A 20,218-nucleotide genomic window follows, 5' to 3' on the forward strand; every position below is an offset into this window, starting at 1 on the left:
GTGGTCTCTGAGCCGGTGAACAGCCATCACAATTTACCGTGGGCGAAGTTACGAATGTCATCCGTGGCGCCAAATCTTCTAAGGCGTTGGGCCCCGACGGAATCTCTACATTGATGTTGAAGAATCTCGATTCACCTGGAGTTGAGTACCTTACTACTGTCCTTTGAACACTCTTATAGTTCCCGATGTCTGGAAAATGGGCAGAGTGATCCCGCTACTGAAGCCTGGAAAGGACCCGAGTTTGGGGAATCGTACAGACCGATATCCCTTCTCCCACCAGTGGCAAAGACGCTTGAGGCATTACTCCTTCCGAAGCTCGTAGGAGAATTTCAATTTGCCGAGCATCAACATGGATTTCGAAAACTGCATAGCACAACAACAGCTTTGTATGCCATCAATCAGCCCAGGACACCAAATTATTTGAGGACATCGCCAACACATCCCTTCAGCCAGGCCTGAAACGCTGGGTCGCGAATTATCTGTGTGGTCGCCAGACATTTGAGGAATTTAGGGATAAGAAATCGAAACACCAGAGAGTGAAACAGGGGGTGATATCCCCGGCACTGTTTAACCTCTACCTATCCTCCATCCCACCCCCTCCAGACGGTATAGAGATCGTATCATATGCGGACGATTGTACGATCATGGCATCAGGTCCTCCACCCATTGATGACATCTGCGATAGGTTGAACGTCTTCCTCAACGAGCTTGCCTCATATTTCGCTGCAAGAAATCTGAAGATATCCGCCACCAAATCTTCAGCCATATTGTTCACTACAAATACGCGTGAGGTGAATACTGAGCTGACTGTGATGGTCGATGGAGAAATGATTCCGCCCATCAAGTGTCCCATAATACTTGGCGTCGCATTTGACAGGTCTTACACATTTTCCTCACATGCCACAGCAATCTGCAATAAAGTCAAAAGTAGAAACAAGGTCCTAAAGTCACTTGCTGGCAGCACTTGGGGTGCAGACAAAGAAACTTTGTAGACCACGTACAAAGCAATTGGCCGGTCTGTGGTAAGTTATGCAGCGCCAGTGTGGTCTCGTCAACTTTGTGACACGCAGTGGAATAATATTCAGATCTGTCAGAATGCCGCCCTCCGAACTGCGACGAGCTGTCTCCTCAGTTCTCATGTGGACCATCTCCATCAGGAGACAAAGATCCTACCAGTGCGAAGACATAACTACATGCTGTCCAAGCAATACCTTTTGAAACCATCCAAATCATCATCTTGTGGATAGATATCCACCGCCCAGAAGCCTTAAGGTAGATATACACGATCTAGAGCGTGAGGTTCAGCGCTACAAGAGAGAACCTCTAGATCAAGCGGCATATCAAGCGGGTCTAAACAACATTCATGCAGACACGGTAGCAGTTGCGGTACTTGGCTACCGGGTGAATGTAGTCCTTGGTGAACGACCACCTCCCATTGCACCTTAAGAAATTGACCTCCCCCGGCAAACCAGAGTAGTTTGTCTTAATTACGTTCCGGGGCAGATGCAGCCGCCTCAACTCCTACAGAGCTAGAATTGATGCCGACATACAAGATGTATGGCCCGATTGTAACCAGGGACCACACGATACACGTCACCTGTTTAACTGCCCGACCAGCCCCACTCGACTCAGACCCAGATCCCTGTGGACGCACCCCATTTTAGTCGCAGAGTTCCTGAGTCTTGACACTCAACAGAATCAAGCAGACGAAAGATGAGCACAATAAACTGCTACAACAACAACAATAGCAACCTATACAGCTTATCGGCAACCAAATAAGTTCACAAAAGATCTTTTAAAATACTTTCAAAGTCTATAAATGATTTGTTTTTCCTATTCTTCCTTATTTACTTTTCTATTCTATTTTTCTATTCTTCCTTGCCGATGAAGGAATCCATCGGGTCAATCCGGTACATACAAAAAATTAAAATTAAAGTTCTCTTCTGTTATAATGACAATACTAATCACGTACTTTAATTATAAGATTTTAAATCTTGTTGTATGTGAAACCGAAACAAATAAAATAAATAAATAACACAAATATATGTATGTATGAAATTATAATGCAATATTCTATTGCTTTCTTTTAGCGCGTTTCACTTTATCCATTTGAGGACCATAACCCACCTACTATTGAACTGATACAAAATTTTTGTGAAGATGTTGACTGTTGGCTAAAAGCGGACGTTCACAATGTTGCTGCTGTTCACTGCAAAGCTGGGAAAGGCCGGACGGGTAAGTTGCCTCTTATAGTAAGCCGTCCTTTCCGAAGCCCGCCATTTCAATCAACTTTCGTCCATAGGAACCATGATCTGCTGCTATTTGCTTTACAGTGGCCAACAGCATACTGCGGAAGATGCGTTGTCGTGCTACGATGAAAAACGAACGAAGGATCGTAAGGGTGTAACGATTCCATCGCAGCGGCGTTATGTTCAGTATTTCTCCAAATTGATACGTTTGAAATTGTCATATAACCGCCGCACGCTACAGGTGTGTAGTTTTTATTGCCGATAAACTGTTGGTACTCGTATTTCTAACTGGCCCTTTATTTGTAACTTTTAGTTTTGTGAAATCCGATTTCTGGAGGCCAACGCTTTGCATAGCCAAGGAACTGTAAATTGCTCAATTTCTGTGTTAGAGGATAAAGTTAAGGTAATTAGAAGTTTTATTATGAAGCAATCCGATATCATTTAATGTCTTTGTTTTGTGTGCTTTAGCCATTGCAAAACTTTACAATAGATTTTCGCAAACAATGTGTGTTGGATGTCAAAATGAACGTAACGGGCGATATAAAAGTCGAATTATCTAAAAACACCAAAAAGTTATTCCACTTTTGGTTTAATACATTTTTTGTGTCCGATTCTGCAGGTAAGTTACTTCCGCACTTCCTGCAGCACTAAATAGTGAAAATTTTTCGAACTCTATTTCGTTTTACCCTCATATGTGCATAATGGAATTTTTGCAAATTTGTTTTTATTTCAAGTTATCGAAGGTGAGGGCAATGAGGAGAAATATGTTTACACTCTATGCAAGTCCGAAATTGACGATGCACACAAAGATAAGGAACACAAGTCTTTTTCTGAAGATTTTAAGGTAAGCATATGAAAATCTTATTTTATATATAATCGAAATTTGGTCCTCGTATATTTGCAATTTCCCACAAACATTCCAATAAGGGACAGGGGGCAAACTTCTCACATATCAATTAGTACAGTTGGGTTCAAGTTTAGGCTCAATGATTAAGGACTTCCTTTTTATAGCCGAGTTAGAACGTAGTGTCCCAAAAAGATACCGCTTTGGGGAGAAGTTTGTAGATGGCTGGCATGTCATGTAATCATAGCATAGTACCTCAAAAATTTCGCCAGCATTAGGAGAGGAAAACCATCGCTCAAGCATTTTCTATTTTTCTCGCCGGGATTGGAACCTAGGCGTTCAGCATCATGGAAAGGTCATGGATAATTTAGTAGTCGTTTTTTTTTTTAGTACAGTGATGCCAACTTAGTGCTTTTCGCACTAGGTTTGGTACTCTTTAGGTTACCAAAAACCCGAAAAGGTACCATCTAGTGCCAAAAGAAAAAAGGCACTAGTTGAACGCTTTTTGCATTTCTAGTTATTCTAGCGGCCACCGTAGCGCAGAGGTTAGCATGTCCGCCTATGACGCTAAACGCCTGGGTTCGAATCCTGGCGAGACCATCAGAAAAAAATTTCAGCGGTAGTTTTCCCCTCGTAATGCTGGCAACATTTGTGAGGTACTATGCCATGTAACGGCAACGAACGGCACGCCGTTCGGACTCGGCTGTAAAAAGGAGGCCCCTTATCATAAAGCTTAAACTTGAATCGGACTGCACTCATTGATATGTGAGAAGTTTGTCCTGTTCCTTAGTGGAATGTTCATGGTCAACATTTGCAAAGTTAGTCTATTTACCCTTTTTTGTAAGTTTGAATTTTTTTGGTGTCGTTTTTTGTCACGGGGAGCATTTGCTAGCCTGTTTTCATTTAACATAAATTTTCCCACAAACATTCCATTTAGGAATAGGGTTTATGTACTTCTCTCAAATTCATGAGTGGAGTCCGATTAAAGGTGTACCCAATGATCAGCGACCACTTTCGTCGAGTCCAAAAGAAGCACTGCTTAAGATAGCTTTACTTACTTTAATTGGCTTCGACAGAATATTTGTTCCACTAGCCGAACGTAGAATAGCGTTCCAAGCGCCTCGATCTTCTGCGCTCATTCTAAAATCTCTGAGGTGTCTCCCACAACTTGATCTTACCATCGGGCTTTTGGTCTTCCCGGTTTGCGTGTACCACCGTGTTTGCCTTCAAAAAACTTCTTTGCTGGAGCTTATTCATCCATTCTGACAACATGACCTAGCCAACGCATCCGTTGTATTTTGATGCGTGTAACTATGCTATCGTCATACAGCTCATACAGCTCGTGGTTCATATGTCGCCTATATTCTCCATTAACGCAAACTGGTCCATATATTTCTCTTTCTCTCAAATACTCCAAGCACTGCCTCTGCTGCTTTGCTTTCACAAGTACCCATGCTTCAGAACCATATAACAGCACGGGTAGTATCAGTGTCTTGTATAGTGTAATCTTCGTCTGTCGAGAGGTGGCCTTGTTTCTAAACTGCTTACTTAGTCCAAAGTAGCATCTGTTTGCCAGTATTATTCTTCGCTTTATCTCAAAACTCGTGTCATTCGTTTCGGTTACGGCGGTGCCGAGGTAGATAAAGTTACTGACTGTCTCAAAGTTGTGGTTCCCAACTTTCTCAATTTTCTTTTTCTGCTCGGTTGTGCAAGGCTTTTTGGGAGCTGAAACCATCCATTTCGTCTTGTCTCCATTTACAGCCAGACCCATTTTCACTGACTCTCTTTCGATTCTTTCAAAGGCTGCAGTTACTACTTCCGGTGACCGACCTATGATATCGATGTCGTCGGCATAGGCGAGTAGCATGTGTTCTCTTGTGATTAGTGTGCCATATCTATTCACATCTGCATCTCGTATAATCTTCTCCAGCAGGATGTTAAAGAGATCACACGATAGGCTGTCTCCTTGTCTGAAACCTCGTTTGGTATTAAATGGTTCGTAGAGATTCTTTCCTATTCTTACTGAGGAACGCGTATCAGCAAGTGTCATCCTGCAGAGTCTTATTAATTTTGCAGGGATACCAAACTCAGACATGGCTTGAAATACCTTTGAACGTAAAGGAGTATCGAAGGCGGCTTTGTAGTCAACGAAGATATGGTAGGTGTTGATTTGTCCTTCTCGGGTCTTTTCCAGGATTTGGCGCAGTGTGAATATCTGGTCTAGGGTGGATTTACCAGGTCTAAAGCCGCATTGATAGGACCCAATTATCTCACTGACTTTAGGTTTCAATCTTTCACACAGTACGCTCGAGAGTATCTTGTATGCGATGGGGAGGAGTCTTATTCCTCTGTAGTTGGCACATTCCGTCTTGTCTCCTTTCTTGTGTACGGGACATAGTATGCTGAGGATACAATCATCGGGTATGCGCTCTTCTAGCCAGATTGCGCAGATAAGCTGATGCATACGCCTTATCAGCGTGTCGCCTCCGGTCTTAAATAGTTCAGCGGGTAACCCGTCGGCTCCTGCTGCCTTGTTTTTCTTTAGTCGGGTCACTGCTACTTGGACCTCATTCTGACTAGGAGGTAAACATTCTATACCATCATTAGGGATTGGTTCTGCGGTATCCTCTTCGCCGCCAACATCGGACACTAGCAGTTGGGTAAAATGTTCTTTCCATATCCTCAGCATGTTATCTCTGTCAGTTACCAGATTTTCTTCTTTGTCTCTGCAGGAGGATGTGCTTGCACCAAAGCCATCGGTTTGATGTTTAATTTTTTGGTAGAATTTCCGGACTTCATTCTGACTGCTGTACATCTCAATTCGCTCACACTCGCGTCTTTCCATTTCCTTTTTCTTTCTGCGGAATAGACGTTTCTCCTCTCTCCTTTTCTCCCGATACTTCTCCTTCTTCAGGCGCGTTGCTACTGATTGCAGGGTTGCTCTATATGCCGCATTCGTGGCTTCAGTAGCATCTCGACACCCTTGGTTGTACCATGGGTTTCTTGAAGGAGGCTTCCGGTACTCAAGTACGATTTCGCGACATTTTCCATGGAGTGGGCAATAGTTTGCCACTGCGCCATTATATCATCAAAACAAGGAGTGCTTTCATCATGCAGTTGGGTCAGTCGAGTGGAGTATGCCGCTGCCATTTGTTGTGTTTGCAGCCTTTCAATGTCCAGCTTCCGTGCAGTGTCATATCGTACTTTCCTCGCCATGTTCAAACGGGTGCGAACCTTTGCTGCAACAAGGTAATAATCCGCTGGATGAATGCCTTCCATCTATCACAACGTGATCAATTTGGTTTCTCGTGTTTTGATCGGGTGACAGTCATGTGGCTTTGTGAATATTTTTATGTTGAAATCTGGTGCTACTAACTACCATGTTTTTTGCCGCGGCGAAATCTATCAGCCTCAACCTATCACTGGACGTTATCTCGTGGAGGCTAAACTTTCCGACTGTTGGACCAAAAATGTCTTCCTTTCCTATTTTCGCATTAAAATCTCCCAGAACGATTTTAATATCATGGGCGGGACAGCGGTCATATTCTCTCTATAGGCGCTCGTAGAAAATATCCTTAGCCTGCTCGTCTTTGTCTTCCATCAGGGCATGGGCACAAATAAGGCTGATGTTGAAGAATTTGGCTTTTATGCGGATTGTGGCTAGCTCTCATCCACCGGAGTAAAGCTGGCGACAACCAAATTCATGCCTCGTGTTATGGCAGCTATAGTATAGTTCGTCACCGTTTGGTGTTGTAGTGACGCCATTTCCAGTCCATCGCACAACCTGTAAATCGGTAATATCTGCCTTGTACTTCTCTAATACATTCGCCAGAGCGTATACTGCACCTTCTCTATAAAGAGTGCGGACATTCCAGGTGCAGATCCTCAAATCATGGTCCTTTTTTGGTTTGCGTGGGACGCCCCGTTTTTATTATTCCTTTGTTTCTCATAGTAGTTCTCAGTTTTCCCGGAGGCGGGTTACTGGCCCAGCGCCCCAACCGCATGGGTTTTGTGGGATTGCAGACGTATCCCTCGTTGTGGCGAGCCGCTTGCTCCAAGATCCGACGCTCGCCGCCAGCCGCCCCTAACCTGGGAACAGACGCTGATGTTGGCCATTGGTTATTTGAAGGCGCCAATAACACGCCTTGTCATCTCGAGTATCATTGGCACTCAGTATTTAATTAAGAGCCAGTGACACCTGACTCCTTACTGAGACTCTCCTCTCGAAAATCGCTGACTGCCCGCGGCCACATTTGCAGTTAGTCCGCATAAAAACGGAGATTTCCACCATCCCCAACCTGTGGACGCGCCCGGTAGCTTTTAGCTAAGCTTTCCGTGATAACGATGGACACCACACAAGTCGGAGCTCAAAGTTCCAGCCTGTGTGGTGCTCATAGTCATCCCGTACCGGCCGGCCATTCGATGGCGATGCCCCATTATTTTTAGTAATTCGTTCACTCGTCGTGATTTTCTTGGTTTTTTTTTTGTTTATTCCAAGTATAATCCAAACGTTAAGCTACAACAGCACATTTTTTCCTTGTAATTATACACCTATTTGCAAAAATTTTCAAAAAACGAAGTTAGTACTTTCTTACTCTTCTTTACACACAATTTTACTCTTGTTGGTAATTTGTTGGCATCTGGTTAAGATGGCGTTATAGCCTGTTTGAAATAAGTACTTGCTTCCTGAGTCGCAAAGTATTTCAAATTTCTCCTCAGTCAGCATCCGTAATAGGTTTTATGGTCGTTGTTGTTGTAGCAGTTTATTGTGTACTATCTTTCGTCTGATTGATTCTGTTGAGTGTCAAGACCCAGGAACTCCGCGACTAAGATGGGGTGCGTATACAGGGATCTGGGTCTGAGTCGAGTGGGGCTGGTCGGGCAGTTAAACAGGTGACGTGTATCGTGTGGTCCCTGGTTACAATCGGGACATACATCTTGCACGTCGGCATCAATCCTAGCTCTGTGGGAATTGAGGCGGCTGCATCTGCCGGAACGTAATTGAGCCAGAACCACTCTGGTTTGCCGGGGGAGGTCGACTTCTTCGGGTGCAATGGGTGGCGGTCGTTCTCCAAGGACTACATTCACCCGGTAGCCAATTAACGCGTCTGCTACCGTGTCTGCATGAATGTTGTTCAGACCCGCTTGATATGCCGCTTGATCTAGAGGTTCTCTCTTGTAGCGCTGGACCTCACGCTCTAGATCGTGTAGATCTACCTTAAGGCTTCTGGGCGGTGGGTATTTTTCCACAAGATGATGATTTGGATGATTTCTGCGATAACAGCCCAAAAGGTATTGCTTAGACAGCATGTAGTTATGTCTTCGCACTGGTAGGATCTTTGTCTCCTGATGGAGGTGGTCCACATGAGAACTGAGGAGACAGCCCGTCGCAGTTCGGAGGGCGGCATTCTGACAGTTTTTATGGTCGTCACCCATGGAAGTGGAGATAAAATGCCCCCCTGTGTCGTACCTTGCGCCACTTTCTCCCTTATATTTATATCATGGGACACACAATTCATCCATCTGTTCCTTAGCATCCAATCTCTAAGGACCGGGTCCACCCGATACTGGTCTAAGGATTGGATCAGTGTGTCGGTTACTAAATTGTTAAAAGCCCCCCTCGATGTCAATGCACACCGGCAGTGTGTACGTTTGGTATCGAAGGATTCTTCTATTTTATGCACAATTTCGTGCAGGGCAGTCTCCACCAACCTTCCCTTGACATAGTCATGTTGTTTGAATTTGATTCTGTTGAGTCTCAAGACCGAGGAACTCTGCGACTAAGATGATGTGCGTCCACAGGGATCTTTGTCTGAGTCGAGTGGGTCTGGCTGAGCAGTTAAACAGCTGACGTGTATCGTGCGGTCCCTGGTTACAATCGGGACATACATCTTGCATCAATCCTTGCTCTGTAGGAGTTGAGGCGGCTGCATCTGCCCCGGAACGTAATTGAGCCAGAAGTACTCTGGTTTGCCGGGGGAGGTCAATTTCTTCAGGTGCAATGGGAGGCGGTCGTTCTCCAAGGACCACATTCACCCGGTAGCCAATTACCGCATCTGCTACCGTGTCTGCATGAATGTTGTTTAGACCTGCTTGATCTAGAGGTTCTCTCTTGTAGCGCTGAACCTCACGTTCTATATCATGTACATCTACCTTAAGGCTTCTGGGCGGTGGATATCTATCCACAAGATGATGATTTGGATGGTCTTTGCGTTTGTCTCCTCCTTAATCCTATTAACAAAGGTAGCGGTGTTACCAATATTAAGTGTTATAAGGTCGTTAGTATTCATTAACTCTGCTTGGCCCCACTTATTAGTGTTGGAACTACCCCACGAAATGTGGTAAGAGTTCGCTTCGCACCCTATTAGTACCTCGTTTCCTGTCTGTTTTGCTTTCCTCACCAGCCGTTGCAGCTCCGACGTGGGTGGCGGTGTCGGAGAGTCGAAAGGTGGATAAAGTGATGCCAGGTATGGTATAGGTCATCACTGTTGCATCTGACGTGGTAAACTCTGGGGAAAATATATAATCCAAATTTTCATGACAAATGACATATGTCCTCAGCCAAGTACCAGAGTTAGCATAGAATAATTGGTAGTTGATGTGGTTCAGTCCAGTAACTTTGTTCCGCGTCGTCCTTGGCTTCTGAATAAAGGCAATATGAATTTGTACTTGCTCCTTTTCTCCATCAGAGCGTATGTAGCTGTCTCGCTCCGGTGGAGGTTTTTTTTGGACGACCTCAGTCATTGCTCCTCCATTAGATGGGCTTTTTAGGAGTGGGTGATAGTCTTATCGTCCGCTCCCTGTTCGTTAGGCTGCATTGAGACCCCTATCGCTGCGCTGCCTGATGTTTCCATATTAGGATCTTTACCTATACTAGTCCTTCGAATCTTGAAGTCGATGATGGTTTCGTTGTCGGGTCCCTGTTCGTTAGGCTGTGTTGGGTCTATCGCCCCTGCACTGCCTGATGTTTAAGTATTAGAATCTTTGCTTAACCTAGTCTTCCCAATATTGAGAGAGTCGGTGATTGTCTCGTCGCCGGCCCTCTGTCCGTTAGGCTGTATCGAGTGTCCCGTCACTTCACCGCCTGATGGTTCCATATGAGGATATTTGCCTATTCTAGTCTTCCCAATCTTGAAAAAGAAGGCCATGGGCTAGTAGTACGACACACCTTTGTTCTTAGCCAAACTTGTTACGGAGACTTGATCAATGCCCACCACCTCCTTCTCCTCCCTGTGGAAAACCTCGTATTTCTCCACGATCATATAAGGGTTTTGCTTGTTTATGACTTCCATCATGCGCTCCGTCGCTATTTCACCGCCCACATCTTTGATGAAGAGCGTCGCCTTTGGGGGATGTCCATCTTTTTCACCAGGTCGAGCTTTGCGCCCTCTCAGGGAGCATGTGTATCATTCTGTCGACGCAAAACGCAGCGTCGCCGATGTTCGGCGATCCTCGTCAAACTCCTGTATGAGCGAGCTCGTTCCGGTCCAAAGGACCGATCGCCGCTGGAACAAGGTGGCCATTGGTTATTTAAAAGCGCTCGATATGACAAGGCGAGTTTGTCATATCGAGCATAATAGACACTCAGTATTTGTGCAAGAGCCGGTGCCACCCGGCCTCTCACTGGAACTCTTCGCTTGAAACGGCTGATTGTCCGTGACTGCCGTTGCAGCTACTCCCTATGGAGCATTCCACTATCCGCAACCTATGGACGCGCCCGATAGCTCGCAGCTAAGCTTCTCGTGACAGCAATGAACACCACACAAATTGAATGTTGCAGCCTGTGTGGTGCTTACAGCTATCTCAGGCCGGGTAATTTAGATGGTAGACAACAGATGCATAAGTTAATTTATTACAATTAGTAAGTGCCCTACGGGAAATGGGACAGGTCCAAAACCAGTCACGGGATAGGTCCTCTGGTGATAGGGATCGGTCCCAGTTCTCGTCCCCTTACATGGAAAAAACCTACCACTTTTATAAGGGTTTGTCGCTCGATGTGACGTATTGCCACCGTTCTAACACCTTAGGATAGGTCATGGTGCAGTTCAAAAAAGATGAGTATGCTTCGTAAGTATTTTTAAGGGAGACAACACTAGTTAGCAGATATGTTTAACGGATAAGCACCAGAAGAGGTGGGAGAGTGCGGGATTACCAAACTTGGACTGGTTATATCGAGAAGGTTATCCGACCACTGCAGTGGATATCTAGCGGAGATCCTTGCAATTAAAAAGTGGTACAATTAAAGAAGAGGCTAAGATAGATGTTCGGTCATAACGACGATTGGCATAAATATTTTTTCAGACAACCATTAAATCCCCGGAGAATGTATTTCTGAATTCAAAAACCGCCCTCGACTGTCGCAGATCTCTTAACGAGATGGCCGAACAGTTCAAAATTCACCTGTTCTGGGTGCCGGGCCACAAAGATATCCCAGGGAATTGTAGCGCGGTCGAGCGTGCGAGAAGACGTGAAAACTTGTCTGATTTAGCGGATGTGAACATTCGCAAGTTGTTGGTTACTGGTTAAACGGTAAGTACCAGAAGGTATCTTCCTTCTCCTGTTCCTGTGGTATCTCAATGGAGGCAAACGTCTAAGTAAGTCTGATGGGAGATTGCCACTTAACCTAACTGTCGCTCGTTTTTTTTGTTGGTCCACTTTGTAGAAGCTATTCGCTTATATTCGTTTAAAATAGTTTTATTTTTTGGTTGACAGTTACCGCAGAGATAACTACCAAATCAATTGCTAACCCATTAATGTCCTACTCTCGATTCCCTTGTCCGACTTTGATGAAATTTCATATATTCATTATTTTTTACTAAGAATTTTTTTCTTAGGTTATGTTAGGTTGAAAAGAGGGTGCCGATATTAATTCGCCCCGTGCCACTATGGACATACACCTAACCCAGTAATCGGATTGTTGTGCGTTCTATACTGACCTCCTTCTTACTCCCTTTCAGAATAACAGATCTCAATCCCTGGGTTCTCAATGTAGACCACCAGGCCCACTCTGTCCTCTAGCTCCGATCCATCCGTGTAACATGATCTTTCAGATGGTAATACTAGGGTTCCATCAATCCAAGACTGTGCCGTTGGCAGCAGTGTCTCGCACTCGACCTCAAGTGTCGTCTCATGCATCCGATCGGAAACCTCTTCCATTCCTTCCAGGTTTGTCGCCTCGATTATACCGCGATGGTATGAGCTGCTCCTATCCTCAATCCATTCTCCCATCGCCCTAAGTGTCATACCCGCAGTGGCTGCCTCACACTTAATCTGTATGTCAATGGGTCGGATATCTAGAATAGTCTCCAGTGCCCTAGTGGGCGTGGTCGTAATCGCTCCGTTTAGCCAAGACAACATGTTTTCTGAACCGGTGTCTGTTGGTCGCGAAAGCCAGGCAATGTCATAGAGCTTGGGTATAAATACCCCTCTTGCCTCCTGCTAGGCTTTCGGAGTATATGCAAGTCCAAGGCACGCTGTGTAAATACAGGCCAGATGGGGCACCAGATAGTCCGCTTCCTTCTGTAGTAGCGCCGGAAATATTCCATCAGGTCCGGGTGACTTAAATGGTTTGAAGCTCCTCAAGGATTCATTTACCATAAATTCTGTAATGATAAGCCTTCGATCAAACTCATTATTCCCAGATTCCGGCGTCTCCGTAAGTCTCGTCGTATCATGTGGAAAATGCATTTTTATCAAAAGTCTCAACATGTCCTTCGTTGTCCCTGCTCTCACTCCCATATCGTCTACTGTCGTCAGTTTGGACATGGGTTTTTGAGAGAAACTTTATCATCTTGGCGGAATCATTAACGCTATCGACCGTCATTAACGCTATCGGCACGTTTTGCCGCTCGGGTATATACAATAAGATGTATTCTTTGAGCCGTGTGTAATGCACGTCCCAATATACTTCCGCTTTTTTTACGACGTGCTCTGTTTAAAAGTCTGCGGACCTCTTTTCCAATATTGCGAATATCCCCGGCCATCCAGTGTTTTTCTTGTGCTGATTTCCTTTCCTGAAGAGGTAGCGGTGCTACCAATATTGAGTGTTATTAGGTCGTTAGTATTCAAAAACTCCAAGGCAGATTTAAAAAGGTCTCACGCGAACAGCCGGCCAGATTTGACGGTATTAAGATGTCAGATTTGATTTACATTCTCTTTGTTGTCATTTTCTTTCTCGCATATTCTCTGCTCATGTACGTACACGCATACAGACACGCACACACATTCTTTGTGTGTGTTCGCAAAACGTCGAACCGCTTGATGGCAAAATGGGGGATTGCACCATATGATATGTGTTTGTTGTACAAATGAGACCACCTTTAATTGTTTCGCCGTGGTACTACCCTACGAAATGTGGTGAGCGTTTGCATCGCACCCTATTAGTACCTCGTTTCCTGTCTGTTTTGCTTTTCTCACCAGCCGTTGCAGCTCCGGCGTGAGTGGCGGTGTCGGTGAGTCGAAAGGCAGATAAAGTGATGCCACATAAGCTCCACCGTCTCCCTGTCTCACCACTTTTGCATCCGACGTTGACAACTCTGGGGAAAAAGATTTTAATTTTTATGGCTACTAACGCAGGTCCTCGGTCGAGTACAACACAGGTACATAAAATAATTGGTAGTTGATATGGTTCAGTCCAGAAACTTTGTTCCGGTTCGTCCATTGCTCTTGAATTAAGGTTGTTGTTGCTGTAGCAGTTTGTTGTGTTCTATCTTTCCTCTTTGATTCGGCTGAGTGTCAAGATCCAGGAACTCTACGACTAATATGGGTTGCGTCCAGAGGGATCTGGGTCTAAGACGAGTGGGTCTGGCTGGGCAGTTAAACAGGTGACGTGTATCGTGTGGTCCCTGGTTACAATCCGGACATTCATCTTGCATGTCGGCATCAATCCTTGCTCTGTAGGAGCTGAGGCGGCTACATCTGCCGCACCAAGTGTTCCAGCCACAAATTCCGCATATGTTCGTTGACTACCCTGCTTATTTCCAGTTGGGCCGCACTTGGGGTATTCGACCGGCTGGCGTAAAGCGAGCGGCTGCTGCGTTTATGATGTCTTGGAATTTCCTCTCGGCAACTAGCATATCCGAGGGGGGTGGCAGTTCACTGAAGCCGCGATTGGTGCACTCTCTGAAGCCAGTCCAATCGGCCTTCTCCAGGTTGCTAAACATCCGGCGCTCAGAGGTTATGGAGTCGGGTGGTCGGTCGATGGTGAGAATTATGGGGAGGTGGTCTGACCCTGAGGAGGTCAGACCACCTCCGTGACGTTTCCCTGAAAAAACGTCACTCAGGAGATCAGTGGATACAATGGAAATGTTTGGCGAGCTGCCGTACCTGCTCTGCCAAAGCTAAGCCACGCTGGTCGTTACCTAGGGGAGAACGGCGGAATTTTTTTAATAGTTTCATTTGCCCACTTTATGCCAATTCAATTTTTTTTTATAAAACAGCACTATTCTTGGGTATTTTTTTGCCCATTCGTCATTAATGGGTTAGAAAAATCATGATTGGGTTTAAAATCAAAGTGGTCGAAAGGTTTACTGGACTACAATTTCTGAGTTACCAAGCCCTTCATTAGCAGACAACACCGGAGAGACTCAGTGAGAGGCGGGGTGACACCCGTTCTTGCATAAATACTGAGTATCTGAGTATGACAAGGCGAGTTGTTGGCGCCTTTAAATAATCAATGGCCATCCTATTTCCGCGGCGATCGGTCCTTTGGATCGGAACTAGCTTGTTCACCTATAGGATCTACAATAGAAGAGGATCGCCATCTCCACATATAGACATGAGGCTACAACAACATCGCTGTGAAATAAAAATAAATTTTTGGAGCATATTTGTACTAACCAATTTCAATGATTTTCTTTCATTTTAGGTTGAACTTGTTTTCTGCACCGAGGCTAATGGTGTGGGCCGAGATAATTTAAAAGTTTCCAGCGGTAATAATCTAACTAATCATCGCTACACACAACACTGTGCAACGGCAAATGCGCGGATGCCTATAACACAATCAAATAATTACTCATTACCACAAAATAATAGCAGCGGCAGTGAAATGAATTTTATATGTGATCAAAAATCATCCTCCTCTACGTCGGTTAGTAGCAGTTTAGGCGGTGCCACTACCGACAACAGTAACGGCTATGAATGTAATTCAAAACGCAGTGCTACCCAACAACAAAGGAGTGGTGTTCAAAAATTTAGCAATACGCATCATTCGCATCCATTCGTGGCTATGCATGATGACAATATTGCACTGTTTACCTCACCGCCGCCACCACCACCGCCAGCATTAAAAACTGCAACAACACCACCGGGCTTTATAATGGATAAAGATCATTTACAAAGTAATAATCAGCACCAACACACCAGTAAAGTTTTCCACCTGCAACAAACGATAGTGCCGCCAGTGACAGCGACGTCCAAACCAAATCAAAGGCATGTACAAAGACAAAGTCCTGTTGGCAGTGGAGGTGAAAGTAATGGTGGTAGTGGTAGAAGCGGGAGTCTAGGAGGAGAAGCCCATGCAACCGCCGTGGATGTTGTGTGTCAGACGGCAGCCAATTTAAATGCCACCAGTAGCAACCACAGTACCAATAGTAGTAAAGCAAATAGTGTTAGCAGTCAATCCTCATCTGCCATTGGAGATAACGAAGAGGACTGGGAATCCGGTGAGTCCAGTGCTAAACAGCTTGATCACATTACTTTATTACTCTCTACTTCTTCTGTAACGACTTCTCCTGCTACCACACAATTACTTCCATATAAAAATACAAATACCAATATATCCCTCAAAGATTCCCAGAAGAACAGCGGCAACCAATCTTTTACTACATCTTCCCTCTCCTCCTCTATCCCCTCCGCCACTCCCACATCTGCCTCTCACTATACGTCGACTTCGACCCATCCGTCTACTTCCCAAACTTCTTCCAAATATCCCAATAAATGTAATGCTAGCAATAGTAGTTGTACAAATAGAATTGCTGGTAGTGATGATGATGATGATGATGATGTTGATTATGCCGATAAAGTCGATAAAAGCAAAACTAAATCCAAGTTGCTTAATTCAAATATTGTGGTCAAACAAAATCATGACCCTCCCAAAACCATGTCAATGGGAAATGTCAATTCCAAAACGTTAGAGTCAAACAAAGGAAACAACCAAATAGGTTCAACAGTTGTTGCCGAAACTAAAGATTCGCATAAGAAAGTCCTAGCACTGTCATCGCCAACTCCGCCCAGCACCCGGCCAAAGCTAATGCACTTTTTAATGGCACCCAAACAGAGCAATGCTTCGCACCAACAATCACACAAACCGATTTTTAAACGCAAATCTTCATATAAACTAATTAAGAGTGCGACTAATGTAGCAGACGCAACTCACGTTTCTGGTGACGGTAATGGGGAAATGTCTGAATCGGCTGCAGCTGAAATGATGGCGGGAGGCTTGGGCGGTGGCGTTGCACCCACTTCTAAACAAAAACTGAAAATTAAATTGAAAAAAAATAAACTTAAGTTTTCGCAAAAGTTTCAGTGGTTTCAAAGCTACTTCCGCAGCAATCCCGTGGATTTCTGTGAAAATTTAGTTCAACAAACGACTTCCATTAGGAGAAATAGTATATGCAGCATGGCTAGTCGTACGCACAAGCTGTCGACCACAACTCCACCATCTGTAACACCACCACCTACCCTGGCTGGGGTCACAGCGGATGGCTCCTCATCGTGCGAACAACTTAACGATCGCGTAGGTAGGACTGTCAGTGTCTCAGAGTCTACATCGAATGCAAGCATAGCTACAGGTGACCTATGTGAAGATTACTACTCCTATATTTGTGACAATCAATTGAGCTTTAGCAACTCGCCCTGTAAGAGCCCTCGTTCCATGGCGGACATTGTCAGCAGTAGTATTACTGGCAGCGGTATCGGCAGTAGTTATGGTAGTAGTTTTGCGAGAAGTGCTGGTAGTTTCCAGCACCAATACTTACGAGAACGGCGAGAAACCTTGCCTAGCAGCTTAAATTCACATGCTTCTCGTCGCAACAACGTAATCATTGCCAAGCCGGCTAGGACTAATGCCATTGGCTTTAATATTAATGCTGGAGCTAATGCTGATCCACTGTCTCAAATTTCTAGGCATGATTCCGCAGGCAGAATTGATGCTGATGCATCACCGGCTAGTGTTTACAACACAGCCAGGTGTTCGGCCAGCAACGACGATAATGGGGAAGCACCAAATAAAACTACACCGTTTGTTTTTCCCCATGATCCCAATACAAAAGTAAACAACCACTCACGTGGTGATGCTAGTGCCTGTGATCAAAGCACACTAGCAGTGATACCACCGTCACAGACGAAATATTCTCTTAATTTAGTAATTGTTAAGGAGCGTTCTTCTGAACCAAATCCAATTGCAGGCGCTTCAACAGCTTCCGGATTGAAACCGCTCCAAAACGAGCGTGACGATAATGACTCGATTATTTTCTGTGGCCATGGTCAATGTGTAGCTTCTTCTTCCCACTTGCGTTATTCCTCAGCTGAAGAGGCAGTGAGCTCATCGGCCATTGACGATATGTTAGACCCAAAGGCATCCTCCGCTACGTGTGCTTCAATGTGCAGCAACAGTAGCAGCAGTGGTTTCTGCACTAGTGAATGTTGTACTACAAACAGTAGTAGCAGTAGTTGCAATTGTAATCCGTTTGCTGTAGTTTTAGAACGCCATGTGGCTCTGGCGGCCAGTAATATTAAACAGCAACATCAAGATCCCAAACAGACAACTATCTATGAAATTGTCGATGAACCAACGACCACTGTTGCAATAACAAACGAGGAGCAAAAGTCCCTTAACGCAATCGATTCAGAGGTATGTGACCCAGGCAACTGTGGTCAATAGGGGGCGGAATTGTTGCTAGCATGTTGAGAAAACGAATCGTTGGCATAATGTTGAATTGTCCACTTAATTGGGTGGCTGCCACGTGTTGATCTGTATTGGTGTATGCACGCATTGTAATGGCCCATTTCATACCAAACTCCAAGTACAAATGGCGGCAGTTTTATTAATACAAACACCACTTTATATTCGCTGAATGGAGGTCGCATCTTGTGCCCAATAAAGGAGAATATTAGATTTGCTTGCATTCGAATAGCAAACAGTATGAACCCCATCTAAAACGTTTACATATTCATAAAGCATTCAATAAATTGCGTTCCCTATTCTCATATGTAGATATTTTAGTGTTTTCCAGAAGAAAAGAGATAGTTCACCGGGCACTATTTTCGTTTTGCAGTTTGTTTGCTGCATATGATGATCTTCCAAAATTTATTTTAAGCAACATCTCAATCACATTGTTAAATAATTTGGAGAACACGTTTTCTCCTTTTTTTTCCATCACACAGTGAATTCGAATTTATATATTATGTATTACGTTGCTTATGTATGTATGTATGTATGTTTGTATGTATGTATGTATGTCTTTCAGGCGAATGTCCTGTTATTTAAAAATCGAATGACTTCAAAGGAATTCGGAAGTAAGAGTATGCATGAGACTTTCTTGAACTAAGCGAACCGAGTCCTTATCGACTACCTACCACCAACTGCGGCTTTCTTTAGAGGAAAATTATTCATATTGAACCTCGTATGTATTTCCGAAAGGGGAACTATACGAAAATTGTGGTTGTTGTCCTTTGGATTGACTCTATTGTGTATTTTAGTGTATTTGCTAAAATCGTTTTTGTAGCAAATGAAGAAACCCCACTACCACTAATCATTTTTACCAAATGTTCGGGTGTAAATCACACACACACACACATACACACAAACACTTCGCCAATAAAAAAAAAATTTCTACTGATTTTACTTTCACTACACTACACTGTTGCTTAATGTTCTTCATCTCATCGGTGTTACAAATGAAGTAAACGACAATGAAAAGTGTTAAAATCCCAATTTTACCCACATATTTTTATTACAACAAAACTATTATTTCTATTTCTCTTTTTTTGAAAATTTTTTAAACGAAAAGTTTAAATATTTTATAAAAATTCTCTTGTCCTGTTTTTTAATTTATTATTATTAGCATTTTTGTTTAGTTAACTCCTTTTAACATTCATAAAGTTAGAGAAAAAACAAAAATTTTAAGATTACGCTCGAGCACTTCCTTACATATATTAATTATAACCCCTTGCTACTCCTACCCCGCCCTTTTTAGCCTAGGTTATTCTAAACTTTAACACACACACACACACACACACACACACAAAATACAAAACAACAAAAACACAAATTAATAATTTTGTAATGTTCTCAATAGAAAGTAATTAAATTACTTATGTATACTACGACGATTGTAAGGATTTATAAAGTAAAATATTAATTTTAAATTATTATTTTATACTTTAAACATTTTTCATTATATATATTACAAATATAATTACTCTAATTGTTTTTTTTATGATTTAATACTTAAAATGTAAACAATTAAAATTAATTAAAACCAAGAGAAAAAAATAAGGAAAAAACCGAAACTACACCAACGCAAATCTATGTGTTTCTCTATTTAAAGATATTTTTCAAAGAACATTTATAATTTTTTACATGGATATTTTACAAATGTTTTTAAGTTTGCAATACATTCGACGCTATGTAATCTGTCAACACCATTCCCAACAAGTATATATATTGGCCTTAGTGAAATATCGATTAAATTAAAATTCGTTTTTCAAAGAATGAGTCTGCTTGAGGTTTAAAATGCTCCACACAAACATTTCGCGTATTTTAATGAATAATATTGCCGTAGACTCAAAATGGTGATACAAGTTTTTTCTAGTCTTCCTCCCCATTCTCCTTTCCTACTTTACTTTACTTAACTTTTGTAGCCATTACATTTGTTGTTCCTCTAGCCGAACGTAGCATCTGACACCCAGTTTCGAGATGTCTTTTTCACTTGGTCACTCTATCGGAGCTTTTGGTTGTTATTGTGGAAGTGTGCCGTACACTAAAGTGGTAGCTATGCTACTATCGATATTTTAATTTTTGGCTGAAAATAGTTCCAGCATTTTCTTTTGTATGGGTTTTGTCATAATAAAATATAAATACAAATACAAATTTTCAAAATTGAAAAACTAGCAATCCGATCTG

The 20,218-nt window shown here is 43.4% G+C and overlaps 1 protein-coding gene across 5 annotated transcripts in view; it reads left to right on the forward strand.

Annotated features, from left to right (window-relative positions):
* Positions 1-19,452, forward strand: part of LOC106083285 (serine-rich adhesin for platelets) — a 41,298-nt gene extending 21,846 nt beyond the window's left edge. For all 5 annotated transcript variants that reach the window (XM_059365262.1, XM_059365263.1, XM_013246207.2 and 2 more), the window contains 6 exons: positions 2,091-2,235; positions 2,303-2,490; positions 2,563-2,652; positions 2,718-2,868; positions 2,984-3,093; positions 14,960-19,452. In XM_059365262.1, coding sequence (XP_059221245.1) covers positions 2,091-2,235; positions 2,303-2,490; positions 2,563-2,652; positions 2,718-2,868; positions 2,984-3,093; positions 14,960-17,974 — 3,699 coding nt within the window. In that variant the 3' untranslated portion in view covers positions 17,975-19,452. The remainder of the gene's footprint in view (positions 1-2,090; positions 2,236-2,302; positions 2,491-2,562; positions 2,653-2,717; positions 2,869-2,983; positions 3,094-14,959) is intronic.
* The last annotated feature ends 766 nt before the right edge of the window (positions 19,453-20,218 follow it).

This window comes from Stomoxys calcitrans, chromosome 3 (genome assembly GCF_963082655.1).
Source record: "Stomoxys calcitrans chromosome 3, idStoCalc2.1, whole genome shotgun sequence".
Taxonomy (NCBI): domain Eukaryota; kingdom Metazoa; phylum Arthropoda; class Insecta; order Diptera; family Muscidae; genus Stomoxys; species Stomoxys calcitrans.